Genomic DNA, 16124 nt, shown 5'->3' with positions numbered 1-16124 from the left:
TGATTAGTTTTATAAAAGGCAGTTATGAGCGCCATTCTCTATGCGGCTCTTGGAGACGTGCTCCCAAGTCGTGCACCGGGCTTGGTTTAAGACCAAGGGGACCCATTTATCGTGTACCTGTAATCAATCGAAGGCGGGACGTAATACGGAATGATATATATTGTGTGTATTTTTTAAAGGTCCAAAAGTTTTAAAGAAAGGTAAATTCCTTTCGATTTTAACCCTAGCGCTATAACTGAGGGCTACGGCGGACGCCAGGTAAGAGGCAAACTATTCGCTGATTAACTGAATACGTTAACTTTTATAATTATTATTTTAGAGGATATGTTCTATTAGCAGAATTGGAGATCGTCTTTCAAACAGTCCAGCCAAGAAAAAAAATTTCATGAAAAAATTTTCTGCGCGCGTTACGAAGCGAGAAAAAGTCACCCTGGTAGGCAGCTTCACACTGTAGCACAGCGACTGTGAGCGCCTGTGACGTAGTAGTCTCCACCCTGCGCTTTGTGTCACACGGTTGACGTCGCCTGAAGCACAGATGGGCGGCTGGTGGTATCGCTGCCCGTTTCGCTTCGCTCAGCGGCCTCACGGAATGCGGCGTGGGAACACAAAACGCACTGTCATTGCGCTTGCGATCCGACCTCAGAGATCCGACCTTAGAGGGACAGCGGGCCGTTTCGTTTGCGCAAGCGGCAAAAATAAAGGTTCGAGTCATTTGCGCTTGTGGCGTGTGACATCATCGGCCTCGAAATGTCGTCGGGGAGTGAGGGAAGGTTATCCACGGAAGAAAAAGTAGACATGGTTGTCGCATATCATATGTAACAATGGCCAAGAACAAGCGTCTGGCGGCCAAGTTCTATGCTTCCAAGCACCCGGGGCGCCGCCTTCCATCGGAGGCATCATTTAAGAGGATTTTCAACAAATTTGCTTGTACAGGTTCTGTGTCATCAGCAAGGAGGTCTAAAACGTATGTTCTGGATGAAGAGTTTGAAATCGACACGTGTGCTTGCGTTCGTAAGAGCGAAGCCAGAATCCTGCATTCGACAGATAGCCCAGTGCGCAGGTTCAAGCATGACGTCAGTATGGACAGTCCTTGTCAAGCACTGCGTGTATCCTTTTCATGTGAGTCTTCACCAGCAGCTGAGTACGACATACTTTGAACGAAGGCAAGATTACTGCAACTGGGCCCTGATTCAGTTAGACAGAGATCCTTGCTTTTTACACAAGGCGATCTGGACGGATGAAGCACAGTTCTGTCGCAATTCATCTGTGAACCTGCACAATGCCCATTACTGGGCTGATGTGAACCCTCACTGGCTTCTAGCCCACAAACACCAACAGAGGTGGGCAGTGAACGTTTGGTGCGGCATTTTCAATGGACAAATCATCCATCAGCCCATACTTTTATGAAGAGTTACTGACTGGGAAAAAGTACTGGCAATAAATTCTCGTAGGAGATCTGGAAGATTTCACTGAAGACCTGCCTCTCAAAGTTCTCAAGGAAGCTTGGTATCAGCACGATGCAGCTCCGGCGCATTCTTCTGGACGTGCTGTGAAGCTTCTCGATGCAATGTTTGCACTGCAATGGATAGGATGTAACGGCCCCATTCCATGGCCCCCAAGGCCTCCAGACTTGACCCCCTCAGAGTTCTTCCTCTGCGGGTACATAAAAAACCAAGTTTTCATAGATGAGCCTGCCAGTGTAGAAGGGCTTAAGACGAGGATCATCACAGCATGCGCTGCAGTTGAGCCTACAATGCTGATGCGGGTACTTGATTCTGTGCACGAGCGATACATGATGTGTGTTGCTGCCGAGGGACAGCATTTTGAGCATTTCTTGTAATGGTTCTGTGTGCTTCTAGCACCGCTTCCCAGTTTACACGCGAGTCCACAAACTGTAATTTTGCCACTAACGCAATACTTCAATAAAGTGTTTCCGTTAAATCTGGACACGTTGCTTAACTGCTGGAAGGTAACCAATCAATTTCTTGTTTTGTCTGTTCAACTTCAGAGTTCTCTGTTTTCAATGCCAGAAGATTGCTGCCAATCAACCATGATATGCACGTTCGCTTGCATCAAGTAGGTTTTACAAATACACAAATTCACTGTGGAGACCGATTAGCAAGACTTATTTCAGTAGTGAAATTTATCAGGCACTGCACGTTGCATGTTCTGTCAGCAAGTTAATTGTGAGACACCAAAGCGTCACTTCGAGCACCATCTAGAACGTTAAGGTTGGGTGACAGCTCAATTATCGAGAGACTCTGTATTCTGCCTCGATAGGAACAAGTGCCTTGAAGAGAAAATGAAATTCAATCCCCCCGGAGATGTGCCCAACCACGGTTTGCAACAGTTCTTCGCAAAGGGGGCTTCACTCGGAAGGTGGCGTCAGGGCAGATAATACATCTAAGGCGCTTGGGCAGAGTTAGCGAAAAAAAGCTTTGCCGCAGCTGTTCACTTCGTGCACTCAGCGGTTGCAAGCGTCTCGAGCTTATATTTTTGCCGGTTCCACCAGCGACAACGTTCCCGCAGTCACCCAGAGGTCGGATAGCAAGCGCAATGACTGCGTTTTTGTTCCAACGCGGCATTCCGTGAGGCCGCGGAACGAAGCGAAACAAGCAGCGATAGCACAGGCTGCCAGTCCGGGCTTCAGGTGACGTCAGCTGTGTGACGCAAAGCGCAGGGCGGAGTGAACTACGTCAGAGGCGCTCACTGCCGCTGAGTTACGGTGTGAAGATGCCTACCAGGGTGTCTTTTTCGCGCCTCGTACCGTGCGTGACAAATTTTTAATTAAAATTGTTTTTTTCTCGGTTCGACTGTTTGGAGGACGATCTCCAATTCTGCGAATACAACATACCCCCTAAAACAAAAATTAGAAAACTTTATTAACATATTTAGTTAATCAGCGAACTAATAATTAAAGCCGTTTTCCTCTTGCCTGGCGCCCGCCGTAGCCTCCAGTATAGCCCCAGTACTAAAATAAATCTCAAGCAATTTACCTTTTTTTTTAAATTTTGGACATTGTAAAAAAAAAACACCCGCTACGTAGATAAGAATTCCACAGGGAGCCTCAACTTTTGCGTTTTAATGCCATTCGCGGTTCCAGAAGCTATACGTATTAGGGATTTTATGAGCCACACGAAAGCTACTTTCTTCTTGAAAGCCAGTAAAAAGGACCTGTGTTGCGATCACACTGGTAGTTGTGTTCCACACTGAGTGCTGGATGTTTCTATTTCTCGTTTCCACGAGAATAGCAGGGAAAATGACTTGTTGGTGAAAACTTCAAACCCTTTGTTTAGACAAACAAGGCTATTCAGAGCAAACTACTGGACTAATAACTAACGCGGATACTTCACGACAATGAAAGAAGCACATAAGGGTGTCATGGCGAAACACGTTAAAACCACTAATGTTGACGCCTGCGGAGCCCTCCGTTCAGCGATTCCGCCGCATTCCGCCGCTAAAATTTTACAGCGAAAGCAAAAAATGTCCCGCAAGAATTAGGGCCAAAAAAAAACCCTGCCTGGCAACTCGGCCCCGACTACAGTTGGAAAAACCTCCCAAAAACGCATGCCAACTGCGTTCTGTCCTAACATCGTGATGCTTAGAAACCGCCAGGGCAAACAGTAATGCACAATGCTTTTTCTTCTTTCTTTGCCTCGAAGTGATGGATTAGAAGGAAGCCTTCGACAGGGCGTACGTGCGCACCCGTTGTTTGTTCCGAGACGGCAGAGGCAGGCCGCGATGGTCCCGAGCCGCAAAAAGGCGGACGTCTGTTTCGCGTCCGCCCAAAAGTAGGATTTGTTTAGAGAGGGCGAGCGCGCACGTAAGCTCGATTATTTTACGACGCACCACCGGGCGGCCCCCTGTCGGACGCACCGATGAGGCATGCGGCCGCGTTGGTTTTCCAGCCACCCCGGACTGGCAGACCAACAAAAACAAGGGGCTTCTAAAAGGGTTCCCTACGGCTGCTCCACACACCGCGGTGGCAGCAGACGTCATTCTTGGGTGAGGTAAGCAGACAAAGTGGCCGAAAAGTACAGAAATATTGAAAAGAAAGCTGTCAAGGCAACCGCGCTGAGGCGTGCAGCTATGTCGGGCCCGCCAACGTGTCTGGCGGACTTCCACCATTTGGAATGCTGACTGGGCAGCTGTTGTAGCGCAGTCTCGCCAAAGTCGTGATGCACACGCTGGGAAGTGAAACAAGTGTGATACTTGGCGCTCTGCAACCCTTTCTACTGCGAAGAAAAAGAAAATGAACTGGACAAGTCAATCACCCAGGCAGAAATAACTTCTACAAAAAAAAAAGTTGAAAACTAGGACGACATATTCTTCTCGTGAGTACCATTATGAAATAAATGAAAACAATCAACGCTAGGAAGCAAGCTTTGTACTAGACACCAGTTTTAATCATAGGAGCTTTAGGGTAGTCCAGGTGTAGGTCAGGGGTTAATCCACTCATTAGCGCCCATCAAATCTCGGCCATATGGCTAGAATCCTGGCATCGTGTTCGTGATAAAAATTGCAGGGGACACTGAAGCTCGGCCTTAAGGGTGTAACGCGATAACGCAATGGGTTGAGTCTCATATATGCAGAAGGTCATTCTTGACTTTATATTAATCGATCCCTGGGAGTCCTCACGCACCGCGATGCGCAGTGGTGCAGCGGATAAGAGATGCGCCACTGCCATGCAATGGCAGGTGCTCCCAGCCAGTAGTTCTTGTGCGCGTAAGGTTGCTCCTCCGGAGCGACCAATCATTAATTTAACTGCAACCTGGCACTGTGGGCTGTTTGTTCTCTATCCGGTGGGCAGGTTGTGATGACGGCGAAAGGTCACGCGACCTAGGGGGCCCACCTGCCTCCCAGGTTTCTCTCTCGGGACAACCCACCAGAGCCATTCTCGTGATTTTTCACTCACAACGCCGTTGCCGACAACGCGGACACGAATTTCCTGGAGACCGAAGCCTTCAACGCTACCCTGTTAAAATCTGTATCGCCTTTCCATCTGGTCTCCTTTGTGGCTACCTTAGCTGATAGAGCCGCGACCCCAGAGGGACGGTATTACTGCTTCCGATTCCCGTAAGTGGCAGAAATTTTCTTTGATCAAAATGTTTCAGTTAAACCTGATTGGCTTTCATTTGTATGCTAATGAGCGCTTAATAAAATACCTCTCTCCACTTGTAAGGCGACCGTTCGAAAGGTGGCTGCAACGCGGACGGAGGAATGGCAAATCTGAAGGAGGTGGTTCTCACGGGAAGAACCCGGCGGGTGGCTACCGTTGACGACGGAGAGTGAAAAGAAAAGTACGCTGAGAATAAGAGCGGAGATATCAGAGCGAGCGAGCCGTATGCCTCTCTTAAGTGAAGTGGTTGTGAGCGAGTTGTGCCTTGGCGGTTTAACTGCGCTGTGGGGAACTTGCGAGTGGGTCTCACGGAAGCGGCACCTTCAACGAGCGGCATACAAAGCGTCGAAGACGTGCGGAGAACCCTGCTAGCCGAACAGCAGGACCTCTGGAGAGCGCGTCCGCGATAAACGGGAGATTCTTCTCTCCAGGGAAAACAAAATAAAAAAATCCAAGTGCGAAGAAGCACAAAAAAAACCCATAAAGTTTCCGATAGGGGTGGATATAACGAATTGAGTGGGATGTGTCGTAAATGCAAATGAACATGAACGTCTATTGACACGCATTTGCATCCGATCTGCATATCGATGACAAGACAATTTTTTTTTAACATGAATAGTTTATTTCAACCCACTTTGTTCATGGACAGCCAGCAGTTTGGAGGCGTCACAAAGAACTAGAGCTGGTAAATAACATGGGGATTTATGAAAATAAATTATTCTTCGATGACATGAAAGGAACATGGTTATTTTAAAAGAAACGCAAAGCTGCACAGTGTAACACACAGAACATAGGTCAAATTAACATAACAGTTGCAACAGATTATAATCTGCAATGTCTTTTCCTTAAGACACTGATGAATCTGAACTGCACGGTTTCTCAACCGCAAAAACGCACGAATTGTTCCTCCTCACTCTCAAAGAGCCCTCCGTTAGTTCATACAAAACTTTCGCAAATGTTAACTGCAAATGTTCACTATTCTATATATTGCCACGCGCCTAACGCGCCGCGCGGCCTCCGCGCTGAATCGAGGACGACGACGAAGCGGCGGTGGACTCTCGCGGCGCGCTTGTTCTGTTTGGTGTCGTGGAAGCTGGCTCTATAATTAAAAGAAGGCTCCCAGTCTTGGGTTCTTCACGACGCCTACCTTCACGGCTCCTCTGGTCGTGACAATATATATAGAATGCAAGCTGTCACTGTCATATATCTGTTTCAAATTTGTTTTCAATTTCTCTACCGAGGTGAAGGGCGGATCATATTAAAGAAATATATGCGTACACCAAATTGGCAGTGCAGAAAGACACCAGTAACTAACGATAAGAAACAGCACACAATAACTAAAGAGCACAGCAGACGCAAACAAGGACAGAGGCAGGGAGTATTTTTTTACGCAACAAGTGAAAAAAAAAAAAGAGCAATTCGTTTCACGTGGCATACGGCCGAGCCTTTCCGTCGCTCACTGGCGCCGATTGGCAACCCTTATCGCTACCTCTGAGAACACTCGGCAAAGCCGCTATCACCTCGGTGGCAGAAGGGTCGACGCCGCACGTAAGCATACACGCAACTGCGCTGAGATTACACCCAACTTTTGCACCATGATAACAGGGAACACACTCAAGCCCCCGCGCATGATTCAAGAGCGGAGGCTTCAGGAAAACCTTGTTTTCCATATATCCCCATGCAACATTTTTTTTTTCTCACCTAGCCCCCGCGTGCGAAGCGGACCACAAAGCTGTTAACAGGTTTCCGTGATAACCAGCACACTACAGAGAGCGAAAACGCACTACTGAGGAACAGCTCTGTAAAACATTTGGCCTTATGGGAGGAGAAGGCTCGACAAACGTAACAGTGAAGTACCGTAAGCTCCTTGGTAACGTACAGTCGGTCTAAATTGCAATAACTTCGCTCAAGCTACTACTATACGAATAAGCTCGTGTACTCAAAAATAACTTTTTTTTTCATTTAGGGGCTTCTTTCACCCTGTTATTTTTCTAGTGAAAACGGGCTCCTAGAACTAGCTAACCGCCAGACGGAGCATTAATGAGAACTATCTGGCGACGCGACATCAAAAAGAAAAGCGCTGGCCAAAATAAAAAAAAAATTAACGATGCGCCAATTTTCAATGATTTTAAGAGCCGCAAGCGCTACGGTTCCCCTGAGTCAAGAACACCAGAGTAACACCAATGTGCCATGGTTTACACCATGGCACATTGAAAAAGATACGGCAGGACACTATTACAGTTTTCGCCCAGGAGCGGTCACAAAACGAAGTGTCCTAATCTCAATCCACACTGTAGTCACGAGTCATGAAAATCCCGTCAATCCTGCCTGCGACTGCTAACACGACGATTAGTGCAATCATCGCAGCTGCCGCGCGCTCTACGGGCGCATGAGAGGGCTCATCGCCCGCACCTTCGCTCGGAAAGACCGGTGTCTCATAGCAAACGTCACTCAGGGGATCGTAGATGTGCGTCGACGTGTTCGAACACCGACGCGGATTCACAAAATGGCTTCGCTTTCCCATGACCACGTGAGACACGTCCGGCGTGTCATGACCGTACATTGCAGGGCGGGCGCCACATTCCACGCCCGCCTGCAGGTTATGGGCACACCGGAAGCAGTGGATGTTCCGGTAGTTGGAGAACTTCCTCGGCGAGTAGACGTAAGCTGTGTAACTGGAACAGAGCCGAACGTCACGCGGCGCGGCGTCCTTCCGACAGCTGGACACTGCAATTCGGCACTCGCGCAATCCGGGCAATTCGCGCCAGAAGGCCTCGGACGCCACGTCGACGACTTGGAGCCGACACGTCAGCCCATCGGCGCCATGCAGTGCGTGGCTCATCTTGCCGTAGCGTCCGCGAGCCAGGCTTTTGAGGACAGTGTTGGCCTCCAAGGCACGGTTGCACCGAAGCTCCAGCTGCCAGGCCATCAAGCCCTGGAGGTCGTTGTGACAGGCGGCGCAGAACACATTGGCGTACATGATTCGAGAAGCATTGCTGTAGACGGGCACGTCCTGAAGGGCCTTCAGCTGGTCTCCCTTGCCGAGGCAATGGTTGCGTAAGTCGGGGTCCACAGCCGGATCGTCCGGACAAGAAGCGAGGCCGTAGAACTCACGGCCGTTCACGAACAGGCAGCGCCAGGGCGAATGAGCCTGGTCTGCGCGAGCATCTAGGCTGGTCAGCGATGCGTCGCTCCGGTCCAAACAGCAATCACCGTACTTTGCACAGTCCGCATCACAGCGGCAAACGTTGCTTCGGTCATTGCGCTCACACAGGTCTTCACCCGAAGTACAGATGCCAGCGTGCAGGTTTTCACGACGCACAAGAGCCCACCAAGCTTCTCCGTCTACGTTGGGACCCTGGAGATGAATGGTAAGATTATGATTTACTTAAGGCAGGAGCAAATATGTAGCGCCACAAAAATGCCCATGATGCAACCAAACACAGGACAGAGTTTGTCTAATCTCACAGATCGGCCTTTTTCAAAGTATAATTAAACATAAGCATTAAGTGTAAGTAAACACTCTAGGATGCCCGAACACAGTTGAGATATTCCAGATGAATCCATAAAAAAACTAGAATGAAAAAGCAATCTCATAAAAAATGTACAAAAATGCGTTGGCTTCAATCCTCGAGAAAATATTGTCGAATCATAAATATTCCCCATAAAACAGTCCGAACTATAAGATGAATATTTTTTTTAATTTGAATTTATTAGTTCTTTGAGACGTAGCATCAGCTGCTGTGGAAAAGGTAATGATTTTTGCCTGACAAAGACCACAATACCGAAAACATTTATACATACTACTGGAAACAAAGAAAACAAAGAAGGAAAGAAAACAATAGCATAGCAAGTAGCAATTTCATTAAAAATAGAAAAAATACACTAAACAACATCTGAAGACGCAGTGATTTAACCAGAAATTTCAAACGAACAATGAGAGCGTTTATCCAACCCTTTTAAGGAAAACAAAACTTGACATATACGAGAATGTCCCGCAGAAAAGGTTTCCAAATATTTTTCATATCTTCAGAAATAAAGGTTAGAATGACGTTTCCAGCTTCTCTAGGACACTCAAGTGATTGTATAACATGGTATATATTTGAAAATACACAGCGTATGTTTCATAGTTACTGCGTATTGGTAGTATATAAATTTTTTTATGTCTTAAATTCTGTGAAGTTGTTTTTGGCAAAAGTCTTGATGAAGTGTTCTTTGGCGGCCTGTCTTGGACGAAATGCTGAGAGCGATAATTTAAGCATGATTCCGAGTAATCCGCGCTTATATATATAGGGCGTAGTGTGTGCAAAGAAGTTGAGGTTACAAATGGATCTTACCGCCCTTTTTTCCACTGTAAAAAGTGATTCGAGGTTTGTTTTTGTGGTGGTTCCCTAGACTAAAGCGAATACTACAGAGGTGAGTGTAATAGACAGTAATGCAGTTTCTTTTTCAGGCTCAGTTGCTCCAAAAGGTTTATCACTTCTTTCACCCCGCGAGTATCTGCTAGCAGGGATTCCACATGTATCCACCAATAAAGGTTCCCATTAAACCATACGTCAAAAAATTTGATGCAGGTAATGTGTTTTACAAAATTATTCTCGAATAGCAGAATGCAGTTACTCGTCAGCTACCTGTGTTTTATCAAAGTTTCAAAAACTAGTGCGGGTTGTATTCGTTTCTGTGTACCTGTTAAACCAAAACACGAAAAAGAGTACTAACAGCATGGATGGTTCCAGCATATAATGGGTTCCTGGGGACACGTGACAGGCGTACATCGGAAACATCATTTAAGGGGAGTGGTGAGTATTTGGCCGGTGACTTGGTTGCTGGCATTTCAAAAATCATAGAAGCAGCGTTTCTGCGCTCCGGCGTTAGAAGTTCCTTCAGACCACCCGCACAGAGGAAATACTCGCAAGAGTCGCGGAAAAAGAGGGCAGAAACTAACGGCAGTAGCGAGCTGAAACACTAAAATAAATAGGTGCTAAACCTATTGTAGAAGCTGTTAAAACGACCCTCAAAACCACTACAACTTCGTAACCCAACGTGTTCTTTCACATAGGTTCCCTATAATGTACTGCTGGGATTAAGATATTGTCTTCATAAACCAAACAAATAATAACGGAGCCGGAATAGAAATTTTTCATCTGTAAAACATAGCCGCATCGCAGATATACTTTACGCATTGCACACGCGTTAGAGATTGTTAACGGAGGTGACAGCGGCGAAAATGCAAGAGAACAACAGGAACAATGACAAGAGAAGAATATTCCGTCGCAGCCTTCGTTTAGGGACACATATTTTCACCGTTGAGAAAAAAACCTCCAAAAGAATTTGCCGCAGCCTAAACGAACCTTCTGAAAGTTTCGAGTATCGCATGCACCATCGATCCACCGATGATGTAGCTCTTGCGGTAAGACCAAAGAATTCAAGTAGGGTACCGACGTACCTGCAAGGCACTGGACCAGCTCGAAGGCAGACCGTCTAGAAAGGTCGCACATAGCAGGAGCACCGGGAGCTCCCAGGAGGCCCGTCCTCGCTGGCGCGTTGGCATCGCCGAGGCTGTTACACGTTCCCTTCGCTGGCACAGCTCCACCACGACGATGCATCAAAGAAAGGCGCGACCACCACTCTCTCGCCTCGTTCGCTCGCCGCTCACAACGGCGGCCTTCGAAGTCTTTCGTTGGCCCGCGAAAGCTCGGCGCGTTCCGCTCCGCACTCTCTCTCTCAGCCAAACGTTCAAGCCGCAAACGCTGCAAACAAACCCGCGTGGACGGCCCCGAAGAGCGCACGTGACTTTGCACCCTCCCCGAGCCTCCACCGTATCGCCCTTCCCACGCTCAGCCGGAGCCTTCTGTCTTCCCCCCTTTTATCTTTCTTTAGCGTAACGCTCGTCCCACGAGAGCGATCGCCACAGTCTCTTACGAAGGCAACGACAGAAACGCGGCCGGAGCGACAGCGTCACCTTGTCGACGCACGCAGGGGTGCGGCGCGGCTTGACGAAAGACGACGACGCTGCTGCCTCTACCCCGCCCGCGTGACGTCAGTGGAGCGGTTTCGAGAGAGCAATCAACGTACTGGGGTGAAAGCTACACTACAGGCAAAAAGCACATAGAAACCGCGGCTGTCTTTTGTCAAAATATACACATACCGCAACCTTAATAGGGGAGAGTAAAGAAAGGACGAACCAATAATTAGATGTAATTTTCTTGAATAGATCGTTCGCGCTAAATAACGCACCCTAAGTGCTCAGACTTAAAGCAGTTCGGACATACTTTCAAAAACTACAGGGTTGGTTAACTCGCACGTCACAGCGCCTCCTTTGGAGCGGTAGAGGCGCCTACGACACTACCAAGGCTCCCAGGAGTGAGTGAGTACAAGCCTTCTACTCACCATCCAGAGCGTAGGGCCTTGGGGGGTGCCCTAATAATGTTGCCTAAAAGCAGACCTGGTGACCTGAGCACTTTTGACCAACTGTGTAGATTTTTCAGCAACATAAACCTCATGCTTTATCTCCTCAAATTATCTTGCAGGGAGCCGGCCGGCGTTCCCACAAGATAAAAATATGCCTTTTATCTCTAATGCCCGTTAGGCTGTAACGGGCCGACAGACAAGCCAACCTAATAGGATGGCGAATTTAGTAGTGAAGAGATGGCGGTTTCTTCAGGCTCAAGTAGAATACAGGTGTGCGGTCATCGTCGGGCTTGATCCGTTATCTCCTGAGGCGTCCGGCGATACTATAACATTTGTGGCTACATACCAATGCAGAGACACAGCCACCGCCGAAGCTGTGTAGTTGACAGCAAACTAGGTGGAAATATGCGTCCGCAGAAACCCCTGGTTAGCCTCGTCGTGACAACGATGTATCCAGGCTACTTAGTTGCACGAGCAACTGGAGGAAGGACAAAAGGAAAACTCTGCATGCTGTTCACTTTATGCAGCCGTCATGTTCCGCTAAGAGGAAAATATACTTTCGTACCACGATGTGCGTGTACTAATGCGAAAGGATTATATATAAGTAAGGAGTGAGAAAATCCGGCGTTTGACCGACCGCCCACGAAAAACGGACCGAAACCTCCACGTGACCTCACGGAGTCATCGGCAGTGGCTGCACCATCAGGAAAGAAAGGAGAAAATTTATTCCGAAGCGGACTTCGAACCCCGGTCGCGTCAATTCAACGTGACGCCATCAGAGAGGAAGTAATACAATGAGGCTCACTTCGTGCACTGCCACATGTTGAATTTGCCAATCGATTACCGAGTCATATGTGCTGAATATGTTGCTGATTTATTATTTTTTCTTTTGTGCGTGTTTATTGCCGTAATCTGTTTGTATTTTTATGTACCCACTACTGTTATGTCTTGCTGTCCAAGACAACAGCATGTGTAAATAAATAGATATAAATAAATAAATGACGTTGGCTAAACCAGATGAGCCGTGCTGGCTTTGTTAAGGCAACGCTTTACAGTATGCATATGTACTCTAGTCTTCACCTTCACCCGAAGGCATTTAACCTATAGCAGAAAGGCCTCGCAGACATTAGTACTACTTGCTAATAGTAGCTAGTCAGCAAATATAGTTAAATGGCAGCCTACAATGACACACAACTGTTTTCGCATTTAAAGCTCTTAACTAGTCTTAAAGGGACACTGAGGAGAAATTAAAGTTGGCTTGTATCGCCAGAATACCAGCTCCTGATTACAAAAACGCCACTAATACTAACAAAGCTCTTGTAACGTAGAAAAGAGCAAGAACCAAAATACAGGCATCGCCGCCACAGGCCAAACTCGCAAGTACAAGCGTGATGACGTCATAGGACAAAACAGTGTTGCTAGAACAAATGGTTCTAGCAACCCTAGGACACGAGAACTCACGAATCACTGAAGCGCAGCCAATGCAAGCGCAAATGTCCTTGACGTCGCCAGATGGCGCCACGTACCCGGCAGCTACGCGCGTGCCTGCAACATGGGGACCAATCAGCGCCTGCTCGCCGGCGGTTGGCGGGCTCCCGGTATTCCGCTAACGGTAACAAGGTAGACGGTATGCTAAAGGTGTCTATTTGCGAGAACTTCGTTGACGAATTCGAGAGCGGGATCCATCGTAACGCTGGCAAAACGCCGGTGCAAGCGTAAACGAAGCGACGGCCGCAGTAGCAATAGAAATCACGGAGTCTGCGTTACGTTATGTGCACGTCATGTGTCACGTTACTTAGTCCTGTGTCGTCATATGAGAATCCCAAGTTTGAATCAGAGCGGCGGGAAAAACTTTTTCAACTTCGAATCCAAATTTCTTAGAAATAATTGCATCTTTCGCTGCCGGCCTAGTGGCTACAAAGCCATGAAATGCCGAACTATCGGATTTTGCTTTTAAAAAAATATTAATAGAGCTCTCCTCACTGTCCCTTTAAATGCCCTCTAATTTTCGTCACAAAGGCGCTCGTAGATCCTGGCAGAAGAAAAACTACAGAGCGCAGCGCGAGTGTTAACGGCTAGTCATAAAACTATAAAAACCGTATTGTCGCCCCAACGAAGGGGGATGTGGGTGTTGGAATTACTTTCATTAATATGCATGAAATGCAATCGAATTTCACAGACATAAAACTTTTTATCCACATCTGAGAACCGCCTTCTTCCTATATAGTATAGAACGGATTGGCTGGTCGTAAAATAAAGTGAAATAAAATTGTAGGAGTTTAGTTTCATACACATCCTATACAGGACACCGTCACACGCGAGGATCCAAATAATTGCGCACTCTAGCGGTCCGGCACCGCGCTGTCCATACCGCACAGTGTGTGTCCATTCTCTGCCAGAAGGAATGTTCTTCCGAGGATTTTGCTGGAACGGTGTTGCAATCCATCAGTTTGAATTTCGAAGCAACGCTGCGGAAGCCAGCAGCTGGGCTTTGCAAGTAAGCTCGAAAGAAAAAAAAATGTTTGCCATCGCTTTATAAGAAAGGCGCCACAAGAAGCGAGGCGCATAATCTTGTCGACAGAGCATGACGTCGGCTCTTGCGCACAAGCCTAAGGGTCCGTTCGCCGGCTACCCGGGCATCACGTGTTCATACGCCACTAAAAACTGGCCTGCGATTCCAAGACGTCAAGCGGACGCGACGGACCAAAAGAGCAGACGAAGCACTGGGTGTACCACAGTTGCCAGGTTATTTTAAAGTGTTTGGCAGGGCTGGTCGAACCGATTTTCCCTCCCGACCGATGACTGTGCCATTTAATGAAAGAAAAACTTCATAGAATGGGGGGGGGGGGAGTCCTGCAGAGTGGGTGCAGCTCTTTGTCCAATTCCTCAATGGCCTGGGCCGTTTTGCTAGCCCAGTTGCCAGAGCTAGCGCACGCATCTTCGCGGGCCGGCGCTAATTCCCGCGAGGAGAGGCACCTGAGCTTCTTGCTTGGCCAGTCCGCGGGCCGACAGCGCGCCTTTCCATGTGGTGACGCATGAACACGTGGTGAACGCGAGCGAAACAGACGCCACTCAAGTGGCCGCGATCGAAGAGTCCCATGCAACTAGGTGACGCAGCCGTCTTGTGGACTTCTACCCTGAACGCTACATAAAAATTAGTTTTCTGCGACTCCTTATACCCGCTTGCTTCACGTGGAGACACTTCGTGAGTACGCCCTGTAAAAAAAAACATTGGAACCAATTGGATTTCCGATGGGTTCCAATTGGTTCCAACTGGACACGTCAAGTTTCCAAATGGTTCCAATTGGAATGGTGTTCCAATTGGATGGTCCAAATGGAGCATCCAATTGGACCATTTGCGCTTCCAATTGAAATGGTGTTCCAATTGGATGGTCAGAATGGACTATCCAATTGGACCATTTGCGCTTCCAATTGAAATGGTGTTCCAATTGGATGGTCAGAATGGACTATCCAATTGGACCATTTGGGTTTCCAATTGGTGAGCCCCATTGGTCTTACCCATTGCATCCAATTGGTCCGCCGAACTGCACCCAATTTATCCAATGAATGTTTGCATGTTTGACGAAAAAGGTAGAACTAATATGGTACTTACAATAAGAGCTATCAGCAGCTTAGCCTAATAAATTGTACTCATCACCTACACCACCACTGGAGCTGAAATGAAATTAATTATCTGCGCTTAGTGGGCAAGCGCCACCGGCCCCAGCATGAGAGCCTAATAAATTGGGTATATAAGTTGGAGTAGGTTTGGTTGGTTTATGGGGTTTAACGTCCCAAAGCGACTAAGGCTATGAGAGACGCCGTAGTGGAGGGCTCCGGAAATTTCGACCACCTGGGGTTCTTTAACGTGCACTGACATCGCACAGTACACGGGCCTCAGTTGGAGCAGGAGTGTGTTCCCTGGATGCACATATTGAGCTAATGTATGCTACTAGTCCCTGAATGTGCAGTGTTGCTTGTGTGTGATGCATGTGTGTCTGTTGGCTTTGATTTCCATAAAAGCATGTTAATTTCAATTCCGTAGAAAAATGTGTCTCCCCGCAGTCCTCATAAATCAGTTTTCCTTTTGCACATTACAATGTGTTAAGTTGTAAAAATATTCATCCACGATCCGAGAGCATATTCAAACATTTAGCTACCTTTCTCAATGAACGTAACATATTTTGTGAATATTTTCTGGGTCAAATAACTGCCTGGCCTATTGGGTCCAATTGACTAGTCCAGTTGGATCCAATTGGTCGGGGGCTAAAGACACAACTGGAACCAATTGGTTCCAATTGGGAAATCCAATTGGAAGCAATGGGAATGTCCATTTAGTTCCAACTGGAATGTCCAATTGGTTCCAATGGTTTTTTTTTGACTGGGCGGAACTGTGAGCAACGCGTACGTGTTCGAAGAAAGCAAAGACGGCACAGATACTTTTAATAAAACATTCTTATTGGCAACATGAGTTCCGTTCGCCCAGGATCACAGCTGGTAACGTATACAGGAGCGGCATATTGTTATCGCCTGCCACTCGATTCCCCCCACGCACTTCCCTTATCGCATGGACATTGCTTTCTCCGTGGTAGGG

At 47.6% G+C, this 16124-nt stretch overlaps 1 protein-coding gene across 1 annotated transcript; it reads right to left on the bottom strand.

The window, feature by feature from the left end:
• Positions 1–5729: 5729 nt before the first annotated feature.
• LOC149347200 (uncharacterized) lies at positions 5730–10903 on the bottom strand. The gene is made up of 2 exons (XM_089586940.1): positions 10566–10903; positions 5730–8477 (listed from the first exon to the last, which is right to left on the bottom strand). The coding sequence occupies exons 1-2, from the start codon at positions 10668–10670 to the stop codon at positions 7401–7403; spliced, it is 1182 nt and encodes a 393-aa protein (XP_089443066.1). The 5' UTR covers positions 10671–10903; the 3' UTR covers positions 5730–7400.
• Positions 10904–16124: the final 5221 nt, after the last annotated feature.

This window comes from Amblyomma mixtum, chromosome 4 (genome assembly GCF_055824585.1).
Source record: "Amblyomma mixtum isolate Tamu chromosome 4, ASM5582458v1, whole genome shotgun sequence".
NCBI lineage: Eukaryota > Metazoa > Arthropoda > Arachnida > Ixodida > Ixodidae > Amblyomma > Amblyomma mixtum.
This window is presented reverse-complemented; position numbering and strand designations above follow the sequence as displayed.

Coding starts and splice junctions, on each gene's coding strand:
- LOC149347200 (XM_089586940.1), bottom strand. CDS start 10,670: ATGCCAACGCGCCAGCGAGGACGGGCCTCCTGGGAGCTCCCGGTGCTC. Junction 8,478..10,565: donor GCTGGTCCAGTGCCTTGCAG/GTACGTCGGTAC, acceptor ATTCATCTCCAG/GGTCCCAACGTAGACGGAGA.